General features: G+C 45.0%; 1 protein-coding gene across 8 annotated transcripts in view; it reads right to left on the bottom strand.

Moving 5' to 3' along the window:
• Positions 1-18,682, bottom strand: part of rc3h2 (ring finger and CCCH-type domains 2) — a 142,534-nt gene that overhangs the window by 67,073 nt on the left and 56,779 nt on the right. For all 8 annotated transcript variants that reach the window (XR_005458519.1, XM_038782222.1, XM_038782228.1 and 5 more), the window contains 3 exons: positions 8,591-8,901; positions 7,089-7,206; positions 862-1,095 (listed from right to left, as the gene is read on the bottom strand). Coding sequence is in view for 7 of the 8 variants with exons in the window: in XM_038782222.1 (XP_038638150.1) it covers positions 862-1,095; positions 7,089-7,206; positions 8,591-8,821 (583 nt within the window). In the remaining variant the exon portion in view is untranslated. The remainder of the gene's footprint in view (positions 1-861; positions 1,096-7,088; positions 7,207-8,590; positions 8,902-18,682) is intronic.

The following is an 18,682-nucleotide window of genomic DNA, read 5'->3' as shown; positions in this document are numbered from 1 at the left end:
AAAGGTGGGAAAATGGAGCCAAAGTACAGATCAGACTTGATTGAACTGAATGGTAGATTTAAGTGGCCCTCTGCTGTTCCTATGTATTTACTTAGGCTATGCAATTAATATGGTCAAGTATGTTCAGTGAGGCAATTTATAACACCCATGCTGCAAACAAAGAGGCCTGTATTTTACTGTTAAAATAACATGAGGTGAATGGCATTCGCATTTACATATGTGCAAATACCACAGCAACTTTGGGCAATGGATGATAGGTCATTAAACGCGGAAATACAAAAAACTGCTGCCCAAGCTGTTAATGCAGTCAATAGCTTTGCAAAAAGGCATCACTCTAGCTCACCAATTAAGTGTATTGAAAAGCATGATGCTGCAGTACTTGCATGGTAGATATGAACTAAACTCGCCACAGAAAGTTAGAGCTGGTGTGAAGCAACGCAAGGAATCAGTTTCGGAGCTTATTTAGTTAAACCCAAATCAAAGATGCTTTAACAATGTGCTAATTATAGCCAATGAGCATCTCGGGTACCAAAAAGCATGCGTAGGTTCTCATTCCCACAAGTTTAAATTGTTGAATATTTTAAATTTCACATTTTTAAAGTGTCAGACTATATTTTTGTGCTCCAGCCAGAGTGGGATTTGAACCTAAAGACATCTCACACAGGGAAACGATTGCTACCAATTTAGCTACAGCTGACACGGACACTTACGTATAGATTCAGTTACAAAACAACACAAGCAAAACATTTTAAAGGTTATATTATATGTTGAAGAAGAAACATTTTCATTACAAATGGCAATGTTCATAAAATATTTGATATACACAAACTGCTTTGGTTTAAAAAATTTCTCACCACTTACCTGGTCCCAAAAACTGACAACCTCGAGCCCTGACTGCTGCCCACAAATTGGCCGACAGCTGCTGGGGATTCTGATGCTGCAGAATAAGCTCAGTAACTGTCCTTTCTCCTAGTGATCTTGCTGCCCGCATTGCTCGAACACGACCTTCCTCCTCTACCAACTGACAGTTAACCAAGGTAACCAGTTTCCTCTGCATTGGTCGACTCAGTGCACTCTGATTTAAACTTGCAACACCTGAACAAAAAGTTAAATTATTAAACCACTTGAAACTTGTCGAAGCTCATATTACTCAGGCATGATCTTTGGACGTTGAATTTTCTTTGCAATATACAACAATTTAATAAATATGAAAAATGAAAATCACTTATTGTCACGAGTAGGCTTCAAATGAAGTTACTGTGAAAAGCCCCTAGTCGCCACATTCCGGCGCCTGTTCGGGGAGGCTGTTACGGGAATCGAACCGTGCTGCTGGCTTGCCTTGGTCTGCTTTCAAAGCCAGCGATTTAGCCCAGTGAGCTAAACAGCCCCTATATATCAGCTTAGACGTGCCAAAAAATGACAATTAGTTACCATTATGGGAAAATTGGCACATTTGCAGCCCTTACATTTTGACAAAGGTATGGGGTTGGATTTTGCAGTCAGTGCAAAAGGTCTCTATCATGAGAATTTCAGCTCTAGCATAGTGTAGTGGTACTGCAACTGCTCACTTTGCTCTTTACTGGGCATTCCCAGTGTGAAGCAGCAATGATGGCATCAGGCCATCTAAATAGCCATTCACATTAAAAGGATTTTCTCATACTCAAAATGAGGAAATTAAAAGCATTTTAATTTGCTTAAGGACATAGACTTGGGTTGAAGGTAGAAACCAAAATAGTCTGACAAAGAAAAAAAACTTTGTAAAGTGAAAAAAATCATTTAACTGCACTGTGATTTTTTTTAATGGGTCAGTTCTGTTGTTTTATTACACAATTTAAAAAACCCAGCAACACCCAATTGAACAAAGTGTAACTTTGTAAGGGGTTTCAAATAGCGATGTGGACAAGGTGATGGGTTTAAGCGGGAGTTGAAATTCTCACTGATTTCAATGTTTGCTGGCTCTGGGAGCAGCTGCACGTTCTGGAAAGACAGTTGGTGAAGTTTAGTACGGGTGTCAATCTTTCCTCCATTTTAGAACATAGAACATAGAACAGCACAGAACAGGCCCTTCGGCCCTCAATGTTTTGCCGAGCCATGATCACCCCACTCAAACCCACGTATCCACCCTATACCCGTGACCCAACAACCCCCCCCCCCTTAACCTTACTTTTATTAGGACACTACGGGCAATTTAGCATGGCCAATCCACCTAACCCGCACATCTTTGGACATTTTACATTAATTTACAAAAGTGAAATATTATAAATGTACACCTCCAAACTCAACTTCCCCACAGTTTTAAGGCGTGTCTCGTCACGTGTGTTCAAGTCAAACCCCAATTAATCCTTCCACCTGCATATAATTAAATATAACTGAAACAAGTTACACTGCAGCGCAGCATGCGTCAGAACCTCCCCAATGACAGACTGCAACTTCAGGATTTCCAACTAATCTGTGCAACATCATAAGGTCACAAGCCAATTTCAGAGGGGCAATGGCAGTGAACACTGACAGTTCACCTTCAACCACCACCACGCCCTGTAAAATTCAGTCCAAGGATTGCCGCGGAAATCTGCATTAAAAATCCACAGTAATTAAGTTTTTAAAAAAATAAAAATACAATGTAAACTGACAGTGTTAATTATCTGTTATGCTAAAAGCACATTCAAATTAACTTCAAATAATTCTTGATGTACAATCAAATGATCACTTTCACAAAATAATATAAATACTAAATCAGGGAATGTAAGCTAGAAAGATCTTGATGTTACGCAGGACCCTGAGGGGTCTTGGTAGAGTGAATGCTGAAACCGAGTTTTCCCTTTTGGGAGAGGCCAAACTAGGGAACACAGTTTAAAAATGGGTCTCCTGTTTAAGGCAGATGAAAATAATAATTTTCTATCAGTCAAGAGTCTGTGGAACTTTTCCGCAGTGGAAGAGGCTGGGCTATTGTTAAGGTAGATGGATTCTCTTGCTCGTCAATAATCTAATGGTATCAGGGAGTAGGCAGGATAGTGGTGTTGAGCCCACAACAGATCAGCCATGTTCTTATCGAATGACAGAGCAGACATGATGTGCCAAATGCCTACTTCTGCTCCTAATTCATATGACATGCATTTATTTAAAGATGCCTATAGAACTGTTATCATACATGGCAATAACTATGTATTCAGAGTGTAATAGCGCAAGAAGTTTCCTAAATGAAAATAAAGATGCAAGGAAGGTCAAATCAATATGGATATCATTAATTTCCAGATTGAAAATACTGATCAACACCTCAATATTGATTCTTTATTCAGCTAACAATACATCTACTATACAAATAATGAGTGGCTGTAAAAGTTTGGTGACATTGCACCTGTAGTTATTGCTGCAAACATAACCTGGAATAAACTGCAATGGTAACATAGAGAGATGTGGCAGCTCTTCAGAGAACTACAATCTTTCTCATAAAAACTATGCTAACAGGAATATGGAAATTCTAAAAAATGAATAGATGAACAATATTTTATCCCCCTATCTATCCAACTCAGTTCGAAGCATCATCTCTCTTCACTGACTACATTTTGCATCCCTCCACAGCTTGCTGCTCAATCCTCCCATTGATCTCAATTTCTGTAATACTGTTTCTTCTCCTCTTTTCTCATGATCTCATCCTTCTCTACTTCTACCACTTTCCTTCTCTCCATCCTCCTGATTTCATGCCCCTCTACACTGTACCAACCTCACCCGTTATCACTGCACGACTTGAGAGTTTTAAAAATTGACTTGCATTGCCAGGGAAGATTGATAAGATGAATGATCAAAACAGGCGAGTGCTTCACAATTTCCTGTTCCAAAATGCATTAAAAACTTGCGTGTCAAGTTCAGTATATGGCCTGTAAGTGTCAATATGATAGGGAGCTCCAGTGAAATATCTTGCATCGGAGCTAACATTATGTGCCAGGCTGGTTTCATGCAGAGCAAATCAAATGAAATACACGTTTATTTGAGGGGAAAAGGGAATTAAAAGATTTTTTTTAAAAAGTGAAGCAGCATATAACAAAAAAAAGTGAGAATCTTTAAAATAGTACCCCCATTTGGAGGAATTGGTTTGCAGCAACATAAAAAGGCAAAATGTCATTCAAATCAGGTGAGAATAATTTCTTTATTCCTTTAATCTTTAAAAATCAAATCAGAATCAATCACAAAAAAAGGCATTGCTTGATCCTTGAAAACTGCACACCACGTAACCCTAACATATGTTTCCAAGGTACCATTGTGTACCCATGATGAACACAGGTTCTTGGGTCTTGGCAAATTGCAGCACAATACACCATGGTGAAACCATATTTAAAGTTCATTGTAATGCTGGACTTCCGGTGACGGCGGGCGGGAGGCAGCCGCACGTTGGAGGGCTCCCGTTCGGGAACGGCATTGTCGGGGTTTAACGCCCGGTCCTAGGGGCAGCGAAGGCCGTAAAAGTCGGGAGAAAGCACAGTAAAGGGAAATGGCGAGGATCAGTAAAACAAACGGCCGTGAAAAAAGCAGCTGAAAGTCCGTCGGGGAGTGGAAAGGTCACCGCGGGGTTGGCAAGGAAAATGAAGGCTGGGGCACCAGGGAAGGCCGCATTGCTTACGGCTGAAGAAATAACTAAGGTGATGGCTGTGGAATTCGAAAGGCAGTTCACAAAACTCATGGAGGCAATGAGGAAGGAGATGGGGTGGTATTGAAAGTGCTGGTGGAGGAGGCGATTACCCTGGTGAGGACAGCGGTGGCAAGCGCAGTGGCGGAGGTGCGGGAGCAAGGCAAGGCGCTGAAGGAAGTGGAAGATACATGATTGCAGCACAGTGATCAACTTACCTCGATGGGGAAGGAGATAGAACATAGAACAGTACAGCACAGAACAGGCCCTTCGGCCCTCAATGTTGTGCCGAGCCATGATCACCCTACTCAAACCCACGTATCCACCCTATACCCGTAACCCAACAACCCCCCCCCCTTAACCTTACTTTTATTAGGACACTACGGGCAATTTAGCATGGCCAATCCGGAGCACCCGGAGGAAACCCACGCACACAGGGGGAGGACGTGCAGACTCCACACAGACAGTGACCCAGCCGGGAATCGAACCTGGGACCCTGGAGCTGTGAAGCATTTATGCTAACCACCATGCTACCCTGCTGCCCCAAATGCGGAAGGTGATAGTGACCATCAAGGATCTGTGAGGCAAAATGGAAGACCTGGAAAACAGATCCAGGCGACAGAATTTGAGGATTGTGGGGCTGCCCGAAGGAGTGGAAGGCCCGGGGCCGACTGAGTATTTTCCCACAATGTTGGCAAAACTATTGGGGGGAGGGGGAGGATCCCTCCCGATATGAACTGGATTGGGCTCATCGGTCGTGGAGGCCTGTAACAAAGGCGAGAGAGCCGCCAAGAGTAGTGACTCTGTGCTTCCTTAGGTACAGTGTGAAGGAGAAGGTCCTGTGCTGGGTTAAGCAGAAGTGGGTGGTGCAGTGGGCTGGAGCTGGTATACGCTTATACCAGGACTTTACGGTGGAGCTGGTGAGGAGGCGGGCTGCCTTCTACTGGGTGAAGAGGGCACTGTACAGTAGCAAGGTGCAGTGCAGCATTGTATATCCAGCGAAGCTGAGGGTGAACTACAAGTTCAAGGACTTTTATTTTGGGATGGTGGAAGCAGCAGAGGAGTTTGCGAAGGCAAAAGGGCTGTGGCAGAATTGAGAAATGGTCATGTACCGATGTGACCTCATGACTGTATTTTTTCTTTTCTGTTTCACTGCGTACTGGTGTGTGGGCTAAAGGAGCCAACGTTGTATATATTTGGACAAGGGAAGAGATGGGACTTTCACTTGCAATGAGGGTTCTTTGGGGTGTGGGTGTGTATGCGGGGTTTGTGTGCTAAAGGGGATTTCTGGGTTTTCCTGGGGCCGGGCAAGGGGGAAAGAGACCCAGGTGGGGGCCTCCACGCTGGCCGGGCAGAACAGGGTCCAATGGGTCTAGCAGGGGTGGAAAGTTGGGGGGGGAAGGAACCGAGGTTGGGGAGAGGAGTTTTACAAGAGGAAGTGGAGGGGTGGAGTTGGGGGGGGGGGGGGGGGGGGGGGAGGGGAGGGGGGAGGGTTTACAACTCTTGGGTGTCATTTACAGTACTCTTTCGGAGGTTGGATGGCATTGAGTGTCAGGGGTCGGGGACCTCTATAGATTAATGGTGACCGTGGGCGATTCAGGACTCCTTTTTTCATTTTCTCCTTTGTGTTTTTTTTCCACCGTGGGAGGGTTTGTTTTATTAGATGCATATTAACAGATGGGCCGTTGTTTGAGGTGGTGGGAGTATAGGTTTGTTGTTGTTGTTGTTGTTAAGGGGATTGACTTTGTATTTGTTACCGTTTACTGCTTGTTGGTGGGGTGTAAATTTTGAAGGCAAATGTGAAAATGGAGAATAAAACATTTTTTAAAAAAAGTTCATTGTAATGCTAAGAGACCGTTGCTTCTTTTTCAGATAGTATTTTCTTGTCTCTGCCTCTCCCCCACGTCCCTCTCCCAATTGGTAAATTCACAATCCTTTCTCGAGAAAGGATTTCCTCAGCCCAATATGAGAAACATTTTGGCAACTACCCCTCCATTAGCTTTTTCTTTCCATTCCCCGATTAATCCTACTACCTTTAATTCCACTCGCTTACCTTTCTCCCAATCTGTTGTCCCTCCCCCACTCAATACTGACCTTGGTTTTGAGTCCATGTGACATAACTCAATAAATAAACAGGAATAAAGAAGTAATTGGAAAATGACTGGCTTACAAGTCTGCAAAGGCTGGTTAAAACTTGTTAACCAAAACATCCCAAAGTACTAATTGTAACTGATTTACAGGGTTGCACAGAAATAAACATTTACAAACTTTTAAAAAATCCTTTAAACTTGTTTGCTTATAAATCTGAGAGTCTGCATTGTGATCACATGTTGATGAATGGATTTTGTGCTCAAGTAGATTAATTCAATAAGTACATTACAGCTATGTAAAGTTACAAAATAAAAGCTGAGAAAGGAAATAGTATTTTTTACAATTGCTATTGTAAATGTTATACTGTTCTACATACCCTTGCCTCCACTTAGAGGTTTCAAGTAGAGTGCCAGCTCTTCTACACACTTCTTTGCAACCTCATAATGTTTATTTTCAGTCAAATTACTCAGGTTCACAGTCTGCTGGTCTGGGACCTAGATACATTCAAAACATTTACATGTTGGCAAAATGCAATAGAACAGAACATTTCAATAGAACAGAACATTTTAATGCCGCAAGATGCAAAAACGGTAATTATTAGCAAGCATGCCAAGCTGAATATTGGAAATTATCCTACCAAAGATGAACAAGAAAAATGCGAAAAGGTTCGAATGCAGATGTAACAGCAACTAAATAATATTCGGATGGCAGAATAATGCCTGTTCATTATACTCTTGCATTTAGCATGTTGTAATAGGACTGAGATGGATACCATTAGAAAGTGAATGAATGGATATTAGCTGGTACAAAAGCCATGTGGATGACTACAGCTGGAACAGTTATTGGAAGAGTGGAAATAGGACAACTCAGACTAGCAGAGCAGAGTGAAATGAGAGTTCTTGTATTTAAGGCTTAACTATTTATGGTGATTGATTTGGCAGGTAAAAAGTAATGCATACTATGAAAGACTGGTAGATGAACCAAATTTACAAATTATATATCAGCTAAAATGTCATATTTAGTAGCTAAATGATAATTTATATGACTTGCTTTAATCATTGCTGAATTCTTTCGACTTTGCCGGACAAGAACAATAGTGAACATCTGATCAAGACAATTTTTGGATTTTCATCTACCAACTAGAATTGAAAACCACCTGGTGGCTAAACTCAACTTTTTCCGCAGCAATTTGGAAGCTGGGATGTTAGGTGCCTAATTTATGAATAACAGAAGATGATGAAGAAAGATTCAGCGAGTTATAATTTTATTTAGCTGTCCTTTGATTCATTTTTGATGCAAATATAATTTCTCACCTGTGAAGCAATATTTTTTTCTGGTTACACAACACAGCAACATCGGAGCAGAATTGCTAATCCACATTAACATAACTAGAAATAAAAAGTAACCTTGAACAGAGTGGCTATTTCATACTGATGATGTCATTTCACATTCCTCTTGTAATAATCAGCCTTGGAAATCCTATCATTTTCAACACTAGCAAGAATTTTTGAAGTGCAGCCATTAATTGGACCTTTATGCATTTTGAAGTTAATTCCGTATCAGTTCCACCATAACAAACATTTATACCCATACATAATGCATCTGAAATAGGAACGTTATTCCTGTTCATAAAAATCTTTGAGGTGAATGAGTAATGAGATTTTCACAAGAATTTATTACTTGTGCATTTGTTGAAGGTTGATTTAATCAGATCAACAATTCATATATAGATAACACATGTTGGTACATTAAAAAAATACTATTTTGGAATTTAAGCATCAACTGATATATCAGCACCTACTGATATAAACATTAGCTCCAAAGGTGTAATATAGCATACTAAACTTTAGCATTTGATACATTTTAAGTAAAATTTACCTGTGCACCGACTAACTGTAGAAGTGCAAAATTCACAGGAAGAACATCGATGTCTGTGTTGATGGCGGTCTGGTCAAAGGGACACGCCTTGCGGTGTAGTTTGTTCAGGCAGGTTTTACAGACAGTATGCCCACAGCCCAAACTGATGGGTTTGTGCACGTTCTCATCAAATTCATTGTAGCAGATGGGACAGGAGAGGAATTCTGTCCACTGCGACGCTTGCACAGGCATTCTGAATGTTGGTCTGGGTTCCGTTTCAATGCTAATGGTTGACTAGCATAACATTATTGTACTGTCAGAGATTTAGACAGCTGGAAAGAAAAAAAATACATTTATTGAATGGTTGCAAAACTATAAATGCTCAGCTCTTTTCATTCATTACAAAGGTTTAGTCTTCAGCACAACACACTGATTAAGATTGAGGTTAAGGGGCAAGGGGGTCAAAATCTACCAGGGTGCACACTATTTCCTGTACGATATGATCCTGGTAGTGATATTGGTCGTTACTTAAGACTCCTTTACAGAACACAAAGATCCATTAATGTTTGGCCCACTTTTATTGTCTATTTGTAAATTAATAATAAAGTGGATGTCAGCAAATGTTGAGGCTGAGGGGGTCATCATTTACACTTTGCAAGAATTGCAAACAATACAGAACTACAAACATTCAGCTTCTGGGTTGACAACTCATTTGCAAGTAGTAAACAAATGACAAGATGGATAGAATCCTCAAGAAAATAGAGCTCAACGTGTTATCATAGAGCAGATCATCCACATTTTATTGTATTCAGTATAACTCAAAGACCTACTACAAATAACCTACTACATTATCAATGTCTATTCTCCCAAACAGCAGAGATGGGGGGGGGTCAGGCAACCATGTCCCTATCTCATGACTGCACAAGAACCATTGCAATTGCTGGCACTGAGGCTAGACCTCCAGGAGCATTGTAGCTGTGCCTTTGCATACTGCAATGAACATTTTCTGCAAACACCTGCAGCAAGACGTTGGCACACTTATCAGTCAGAATGTTGTTCCTTGTATCCAGAAAAATGGAGTTAACTAGCTGCATGCATTCAGCTATGGGAATTGTTCAAGACTCACTATTTCAATTTGAACAAGCTAAGTTAGTTGTACGCCATGTCAAATAATTTGTAAAAAATGTCACTGCTAAATTTCAAAAATACATGTAGCTGCCCCACACTAAATAACTGTTCATATCTGGTAGTATAGATGAGTACGGCTGAAAGAAAGATACATTTTCTTTTCATCTTGCACTCATTAGGACAGTTTGTAAAAATACTAATAACAGGGGAAATAACAACTTCATACCTGTATGAGAAGAGGCAAATGTCACCTAAGGGATGAGGGCCTACAAGCAGAGTACAGGAAGTTAGGAGATTAACTAAAATGCAGGACCTCAAATGTAGTAATCTCAGGATTACACTCAGTTCCTCCACGTGCTAGCGAGAGCAGGAATAAGAGGATAGACCAGGAGAGATTCAGATTCTTGAGGCACTGGGACCGGTTCTGGAGGATGTGGGACCTGCACAAACCAGACAGGTTGCATCCAGGCACAGCTGGGTCCAATGTCCTTGTAGGGGCTTTTGCTAGTTCTGTTGGGGACTATTTAAACTAGCGTGGCAGGGGGATGGGATCCCAGTAGTAGGATCAGATAAGTCATTTTCAGAGCAGGAAAATTAAGGTAAAACATTAGCTAGTGATGCAGAAGATGTAGCGATGGACTTGGAATTACAGAAGAAGTAACAATTTTTAAAAGTGTCCAGCAAGGGAAAATTACAGGATTAAATGTCTTATGCTTAATGCAAAGGGTATTGCAAACAAGGTAGATGAGTTACGGGCACAGGTAGACACATGGCAGCAGTTGACATTGCTGTAATGGAAACCTGGCTAAAGGAGGGGTAAAATTGGGAGCTCAATATCCCTGATTGTGGAGTCTAATATTTAAAGAATCAATTTCAGTTGTGAGAAGTGATGATATGCTACACGGGTCAAACAAATAAGTCTTTATGGATTGTGCTTAGAAATAAAGCAGTCACACTACTGGGAAAGATTGATAGTAGAAAAAAATATATAGGCAAATCCCTGCCTGTAAGAACAAGAGGGCAATAATTTGAACTATCCAATTATCAAATGAGATTCAAATAGGATAAAAGGTTAGTTAAGGAAAAAGTGGGGCCTATCAGAGAAGAAGAAGGGAACTTGTGTGTAGATGCAGAGGCTGTGAGAAAGGTTTTAAATAAATATTTGTCTCCATAATTAAAAAAGGAAATGGATCATGCAGATATACTAGTCCTGGAGGAACACAGATATTGAATGGAATAATTAAAGAGAGAAGAAGTACTCAAAAGGATTGGAATCCTTGAAAGTTGATAAGTCGCCAGGGCCAGATGGATTTTTTCCGAGGCTGTTGAAAGCGATCAGGGAGGAGATAGCAGATGCTTGGTGGATGATTTTCCAATCCTCACTAGATACTGGGGAGGTACTAGAGGATTGGAGAAATGTAAATGTGGTTCTGTTGTTGAAAAGGGGATCGAAGTAAATGCCAAACAATTATAGGTGAGTTAGTTTTAAGTCAGAGGGGCCAAATTAGTAGAATCAATTCTGAGAGTTGGGATTAACTGTCACGTAGAAAAGCCATAGAGTAGTCAGGGATGGTCAGCATGGATTTGTTCAAGGAAGGTCTTGCCTCATAAACTTTATTGAATTCTTTGAGGAAGTGACAAGAGTTGATGAAGGTAGTGCAGCGGATGATGTTAGCAAGGCATTTGACAAGTTCCCACATGGCAGATTGGTTACAAAAGTAGTCATGGGATACATGGTAATGTGGCAAACAAACAAAAGGGTAATGGTCAATGGATGCCCTTGCGAATGGAAAGTTCTTTCAAGTGGTGTCCCACAGGGCTCGGTGTTGGAACCCTTACAGCTTGTGCTATTAATGATTTGGATGTGAACATGGTGGCACAATTGGGAAATTTGCAGATGACAACGATTGGCAGAGTAGTGGATAGTGCATAGGATAGCAATAATCTCCAATACTGTATAAATGGATTGGTGGGAGTGGGCGATAAAGTGGCAGATGGAATATAACACTGAGAAGTGTGAGGTCATGCATTTTAAGAGATCAAGCAGTTATAGAGTACAGAATAAATGGGAATATGCCAAGAGGGGTCGATTAAGTGAGATATTTTAGTGTACAAATAAACAGGTCCCTAAAGGCAGCAGTTCAAGTAGACAAGGTTATAAAGAAAACGTATGGAATGCTTTCCTTCATTGGCAGAGGTTAGAATATACAAGTAAGGATAAAATGTTGGAATTGTATAAACACTGAGGCCACATTGGAGTAGTGTGCAATTCTGGTCACTACATTACAGGAATCATAGAATTTATATTGCAGAACGAGGCCATTCCGCCCATCGAGTCTGGACCGGTCCTTGGAAAGAGCACCCTACTTAAGCACACACCTCCACCCTATCCCCGTAACCCTGCCTAGAATGAATTGTGCTGAAGAGAGTGCACAGGAGGTTTACAAAAATTGCTGCCAGAGCTAGAAATGTGTAGCTATGGAGGAAAGATTTGATAGGGTGGGGTTATTTTTCTTGGAACAAATAAGGCTGAGGGGTGGCTTGAATGAGGTCTACAAAATTGTAAGAAATAGAGTGGACAGGATAATTTCCTTGGAGGAGAATTCTAGAACCAGGGAAAATAAATTCAAGATAAGTGGCAGAAGATGTAGAGGGGACATTTGCAGAGGGATAGAAGTGTCTGGACCCAGTTGGTGGTGGAGACAGGGACCCTAAACTCTTTTAAACAGTACCTGGATGTGTACCTTAAAGTGCTCTAAATTACAGGGCCATCAGCTGGGTACAGGAAGGTGGGATTAGAAAGGACACCTGGGGTTCCTCGGGCTGGCATGGATAAGATGGGCCACATGACCTCCTTCTGCGCTGTAACATTTCTATGGTACTAGTCTATCTGTAGGTCTACATTTTTAATAAATCTCAAAATCTAATGAGTTCTTAAACATGTTAAAAAATTAGACACATTAGCATAAGAACCAAAATATTTATTTCTACACTTCTTCTTAAAAAGCACACTGTAACACAACAGCAGAATTTAAAACTGTTTTCATGCTACACTGCGCTCCCAACATATACATGACCAAATCCACTTTCTATAGCATGTTGATTCCATTTCTTGTTCTGCAATATTATCTTTTCAAAATTTATTTATATTTGTGTACGCAGAAAATGGGAAAAACAGGGCAATAAAATAACAGAACAACAAAAATAACAAGCAACAAGTAAAAAAGAACATGAAATAAACTAGCAAGCTAACACACAAATACCAAATCAGAAAGTGACCGGTGGCCTATTTACGTTGCATCGATTGACTTAGTGCAAGTGTAGACAGGTGGCTTTATTCTCTGAGCTCCCTTCCATTTCTTTGTGTTTCCTAGGGCTACCGACTGTTTACATGTTGCCCTGGTATTCAGTGTGCGGGCACCTGCGCCCCTCGGTATGTAGGGCCTATTTTTGCTTTTCCTCTGTGTGGTGTGGTGTGGATGCTCCCCCCTTCCACTTCACCAACAACCCCCCTCCACTTCTCCAACCCCTCCCCTGGCTCTTCCCCCTCTCCCCACCCCCCTGCTCTCTCCCATCCTTCTTTCCTGCTCCCCCCGATAGTTGCTGGTTCCTGCTCCCCCTCTAGTTGCTGGTCACGAATAGATTCTGGAAGAGGCTGCTGAATTTTCTTCCACGTACGATGGGACCCATCATCTGATCCCCGAATTGCAAATTTTTTTTTCTAATGTTAGGAACTCCGCGAGGTCGGAAGCCAGTCTGAGGCTCTGGGTGGTGCAGCAGACTTCCATCTGAGCAGATATCTCTGCTGGGTGATCAGGGAGGCAAAGGCCAGGGCTTTTCCCATAAAGAGCTCTGGGTATTTCACTACCCTGAAGACTGCCTCTAACGGGCATGGCTCCATCTTTACCCACATGGCCTCTAAGAAGGCTGTCCAGAATTTGTTGAGTTTGGAGTAGGACCAGAACATGTGGTGTGGTTGGCTGGTCCCCCCTGCCACCCATCTTCCACCATCCGGGAAAAACCCACTCATGCGCACCGTGGTTAGGTGTGCTCTGCGCACCACCTTTAGTTGAGATAGGCTCAGCCCTGCGCATAAGCAGGTGAAGTTGATCCCGTGTAGAGCTTTGATCCTTCCCCTATCTCCAAGCACAGCTCCTCCTCCCATTTTTGTCGCATCTCATCCAGTGGGGCCCTTACCACTTCTAACAGTCATCCATATATGTTGCCACATTTACACCCCCCCCCCCCCACCCCCACAGTAAGTCCAGTGCTAGCAGTCTGTCCAGTAGGGCGTGTCCAGGTGTCTGGGAGAAAGTTGTGGTCTCCTTGCAGAGGAAGTCTCGCAGCTGCAAGTACTGAAGCTCGTTCCCTTTCGGGAGTTGAAGCTTCTCTGTTAGTTCTACCATGTACACTCCTTGACGTCAGTACCCTGTCCTCTTTCCACATCCCGAATGTGGCATCTATTCTTGCTGGCATAAATTTCCTGCAGATGGGGGCTGCGACAGACATGCCACTGAGTTTAAAGTGGTGCCTGAACTGGTTCCAGGTGCTTGTGGCTACTCCCACAGGGCTTCGAGTATGTGGTTGGGGGTGTCTGGAGTGAGGCAGTGGCCAGTGCCTGGAGGGATGTACGCATATGGGAGGGATGTACGCATATGGGAGGGATGTACGCGTATGGGAGGGATGTACGCGTATGGGAGGGATGTACGCGTATGGGAGGGATGTACGCATATGGGATGTACGCGTATGGGAGGCCGCCTCCCCCCCCCTCATACTGATGCATGATCAATTGCCCCGTTGTGTGTTGTTAAACCTAAAGGCTACTGACCGTTGGTCAGTGAGGAGAGTGAATCTCCTGCCGGCCAGGTAATGCCTCTAAATGCCGCACAGCATCAACGATGGCTTGGACCTCTTTTTCGACAGAGGAGTGCCAAATTTCGGAGGCATGAAGGGTGCGGGAAAAGAATGCCACGGGCCTACCTGCCTGATTGAGCGTGGTGGCTAGAGCGACGTCTGATGCGTCGCTCTCCACTTGAAAAGGCAACGCCTCGTCAACTGCGTGCATCGTGGCCTTGGCGATGTTGGCTCTAATACGGTTGAAAGCCTGTTGAGCCTCGGCCGTTAGGGGAAGAAGGGTGGACTGGATGAGTGGGTGAGCCTTGTCCGCAAAGTTTGGGATCCACTGGGCATAGTAAGAAAAGAACCCCAGGCAGCGCTCGAGGGCCTTGGGGCAGCGGGGAAGGGGGAGCGCCATGAGGGGGCGCATATGGTCGGGATCGGGCCCCAGAACTCTGTTCTGGACCACATAGCCGAGGATGGGTAAGCGATTTGTGCTAAATACGCACTTCTCCTTGTTATAGGTTAGGTTTAGGAGAGAGGCGGTGTGGAGAAATTTGGCACGGTTGGCATCGTGGTCCTGCTGATCGTGGCCGCAGATGGTGACATTATCTAGGTACGGGAAAGTGGCCCGCAGCCCGTACCGGTCGACCATTCAGTCCATCTCCCTTTGGAAGACCAAGACCCAGTTGGTGACGCCGAAGGGAACCCTGAGAAAGTGGTAGAGGCGGCCATCTGTCTCGAAGGCAGTGTATGGGCGGTCCACCTTACGGATGGGGAGCTGGTGGTAGGCAAATTTCAGGTCCACAGTTGAGAAGACCCAGTACTGTGCAATCTGATTGACCATATCAGATATGCGTGAAGGGGGTACGCATCGAGCTGCGTGTACCTGTTGATGGTCTGGCTGTAGTCCACGACCATCCTGTGTTTCTTCCCAGTTTTCACCACTACCACTTGGACTCTCCAGGGGCTGTTGCTGGCCTCGATAATGCCTTCCCGAAGCAGTCGCTGGACTTCAGAACAGATGAAGGTCCTGTCCTGGGTGCTGTACCGTCTGCTCCTGTGGCGACGGGTTTGCAATCCGGAGTTAAGTTTGCAAAGAGGGAATAGGGTGGGTCGACCTTTCGGGTCGCAAGGCCGCACACAGTAAGGGGTGAAAATGAAAATGAAATGAGGGGTAGGGGCCCGCTGAATTTCAGTGTTAGGCTTTGGAGGTTACACTGGAAGTCCAGGCCGAATAGCAGGGCAGTGCAGAGGTTGGGGAGGACGTAGAGGTGGAAGCCGCTGAATTCGAAGCCCTGGACCGTGAGCGTGGCTATACAGTACCCCCAGACCGCCACGGAGTGGGACCCGGAGGCCAGGGAGATTCTCTGATTGGCGGGGTGTAACGCGAGGGGCCGCGCCTTATCGTATCTGGATGGATGAAGCTTTCGGTGCTCCCGGAGTCCAGCAGACAAGAGGTCTCGTGCCCATCGATCTTCACGCTTTTCGAGGCGGTGGTTAGATTGTGCGGGCGTGACTGGTCAATTGTGACCGAGGCGAGTTGCGGCTGGTCGACGCTGGTGTCGAACGATGGGGTGCCCGGGGGTAACGGGTCCTGGAACGATGGTGGCGCCCATGTGCCGTGGGGGAGACAAGATGGCGGCGCCTGATGATCTTGGGTGGACAAGATGGCGGCGCCCATGGGCCGCACGTGGTCCGAGGAGGGGAAGATGACGGTGCCCACTGGCCGCACGTGGTCAGAGGAAGGGAAGATGGCGGCGCCCACTGGCCGCACGTGGTCAGAGGAGGGGAAGATGGCGGCGCCCACTGACCGCGCGTGGTCTGAGGAGGGGAAGATGGCGGCGCCCACTGTCCATACGCGAGAGGGGGGAGGAGTCGGGGCAATGGCGGCGACTGCGCAGGCCTGGAACACCGCAGCAAAGTGCCCTTTTTGCCGCAGGCCTTGCAAAGGGCGCTGCGGGCCCGGCAGCGTTGGCGGGGGTGTTTCTATTGCCCGCAGAAGTAACATCGGGGGCCCCCGGGGTTGTCTGGCTGGCGCGTGGCACAAGCATAGGGTTGGCTGAGTGGGGTCCCCGGTGGGGCAGCCGACTGTGGAGTCCACGACGCTAGGAGGGGTGAAGGCCTGAAGATTGCGCGAGGCGACCGTCATCGATAACGCCAGCTTTTTGGTTTCTGCGAGGTCGAGGAAGTCGCTGGCATATGAGGTCTGACCCTCTCCCCGTAACGAAAGCATCCCGCATGAGGAGGTGACGGCCTGACAGTCACAGTCTCTGACCAAGGGAATTAAAGCACGGCAGAAATCTTCTACGGACTCACCGGGAAGTTGCCTATGAGTAGAGAGTACATGTCTGGCGAAGAGAGTGTTCATCCGCTGCACGTAATTCTCTTTCAGTAGCGCCGTGGTTTCATCATAGGTCGGCGCGTCCTGGATAAAAGGAAATATGTTGGAGATCAGCCGCGAATAGAGTATCTGGATCTTCTGAGCTTCCGGAATTGGGTCTGTTGCAGACCTGATGTAAGCTTCGAAACAAGCTGGCCAATGTTGAAAGTCGTTTTTGGCGTCGCTTGATCGCGCATCCAGCTGCAGGTAATCCGACTTGATGCTGAGGTCCATCTTCTGAAAATCTTAGAGTAATAAATTGACGCACGATCAATTGCACAGAGACGAGAGTGGAATACAACTGAGGCTTTATTCCTCTAAGATGTGTGGCCTCAGACAGCAGCTGGCGAAATGGCTCCTGTACAGGGAGCACAAATATTTATACTCCGCCTACTGGGCGGAGCCAGCGGGCAGGAACTACCCCGTACCTGTAGTACAAGGTCTTACCACACATCTCCTAATATACACAACAGTGGGAGATCACCACACATACGCTCTGCGTTTGCTGCACAGTGGCAGAATAGGAGGTTCAGCTGAGCCAGGCATCCCATGTATTGCCATTTTGTAGGATGGTTTTTTGTACCCTAGGATTCTTTCCCGCCCAGGCAAAGGCCACAATTAATTTGACAACCCTGGAGGAGGATTTGGGGATGAAGATCTGAATAGGAAGAAGAACCTTGGCAGCACTTTAATCAGCTGCACTTTTCCCATCAGGGAAGTTGGAGTGAGTCTCATCTCTGCAGGTCTCTCTTCACCACCTCCACAAGTCTGGATAGGTTCCAATTATGCAGCCATGTCCAATCATGAGCTATTTGTAACCCCAGGTACCCGAATTTGGTTTGGGCCAGTTTAAACGGGAGCACCTCCAGCTCTATTCCTCCCATTCGGGGGTTCACCTGAGAAGTCCAAACTCCCTCAGGAGTTTCATTATCTTGTCCATGCAGACCACGGGGTTTGAGACATAGAGCAACAGATAATCTCATACAGTGCAATTCTGTGCTCACTGCCTCCTCTCTGAATGCCTGTCCACCCCTTCAATGATGTAAGAGCAATAGCCAGTGGCTTTCCAGAGTGAACAGCAGCGGGGACAACAGACACCTCTGCCTCATGCCTCTGTGCAGCTGGAAATATTCAGAGCTGGTGGTATTTGTCTGTACGCTCGCCATAGGCGCACTATACGGAGGTTCCACCCATGAGGTGAATCCGGGTCTAAACTCAAACCGTTCAAGCACCTCTACGAGGTACCTCCATTCTACTTGATCAAAAACTTTCTCAGCATCCAGGGAGACCATCACGTCTGTTGTTCACTCCCTTGGTAGTGTCATAATCACATTCAGCAGGCGCTTGACATTCACAATTAGCGGTCTACCCTGGACAAACCTGGTCTGGTCTTCCGAGATCACATCTGGGGAGCGACTCTCCAGTCGCCTGACAGAGCTTTAGCATCCTTGTTTAGGAGTGAGATGGGTTTCTCTGTCCCGCACTCCGTTGGGTCTTTGCCTCTTTTTGGAGACCAGCTATGCCAACAGCTCCACAGTCGGGGCTGTGTAGTACCGCCAATCCACTTCCAATATGATTACATCTCCATCGCTGGCCTATAAAATTCTTTTGCAGAATGCCTGGTTGGCGAGGAGGGCTGTGTTCAGCTACCACTGGGGCCCTTTCCAGGATTCCACTCACCCATATGAATCGTTCCCCTTGGTCCATCACCATGTTAGTCGTAGAAAATGCGACTTTTTTGCTAATAGTATGGCCATCCTCCTCAC

The sequence above is a fragment of the Scyliorhinus canicula genome, chromosome 21 (genome assembly GCF_902713615.1).
Source record: "Scyliorhinus canicula chromosome 21, sScyCan1.1, whole genome shotgun sequence".
NCBI lineage: Eukaryota > Metazoa > Chordata > Chondrichthyes > Carcharhiniformes > Scyliorhinidae > Scyliorhinus > Scyliorhinus canicula.
The sequence above is the reverse complement of the archived record's forward strand: the minus strand, read 5'-3'. Positions and strand labels throughout refer to the sequence as shown.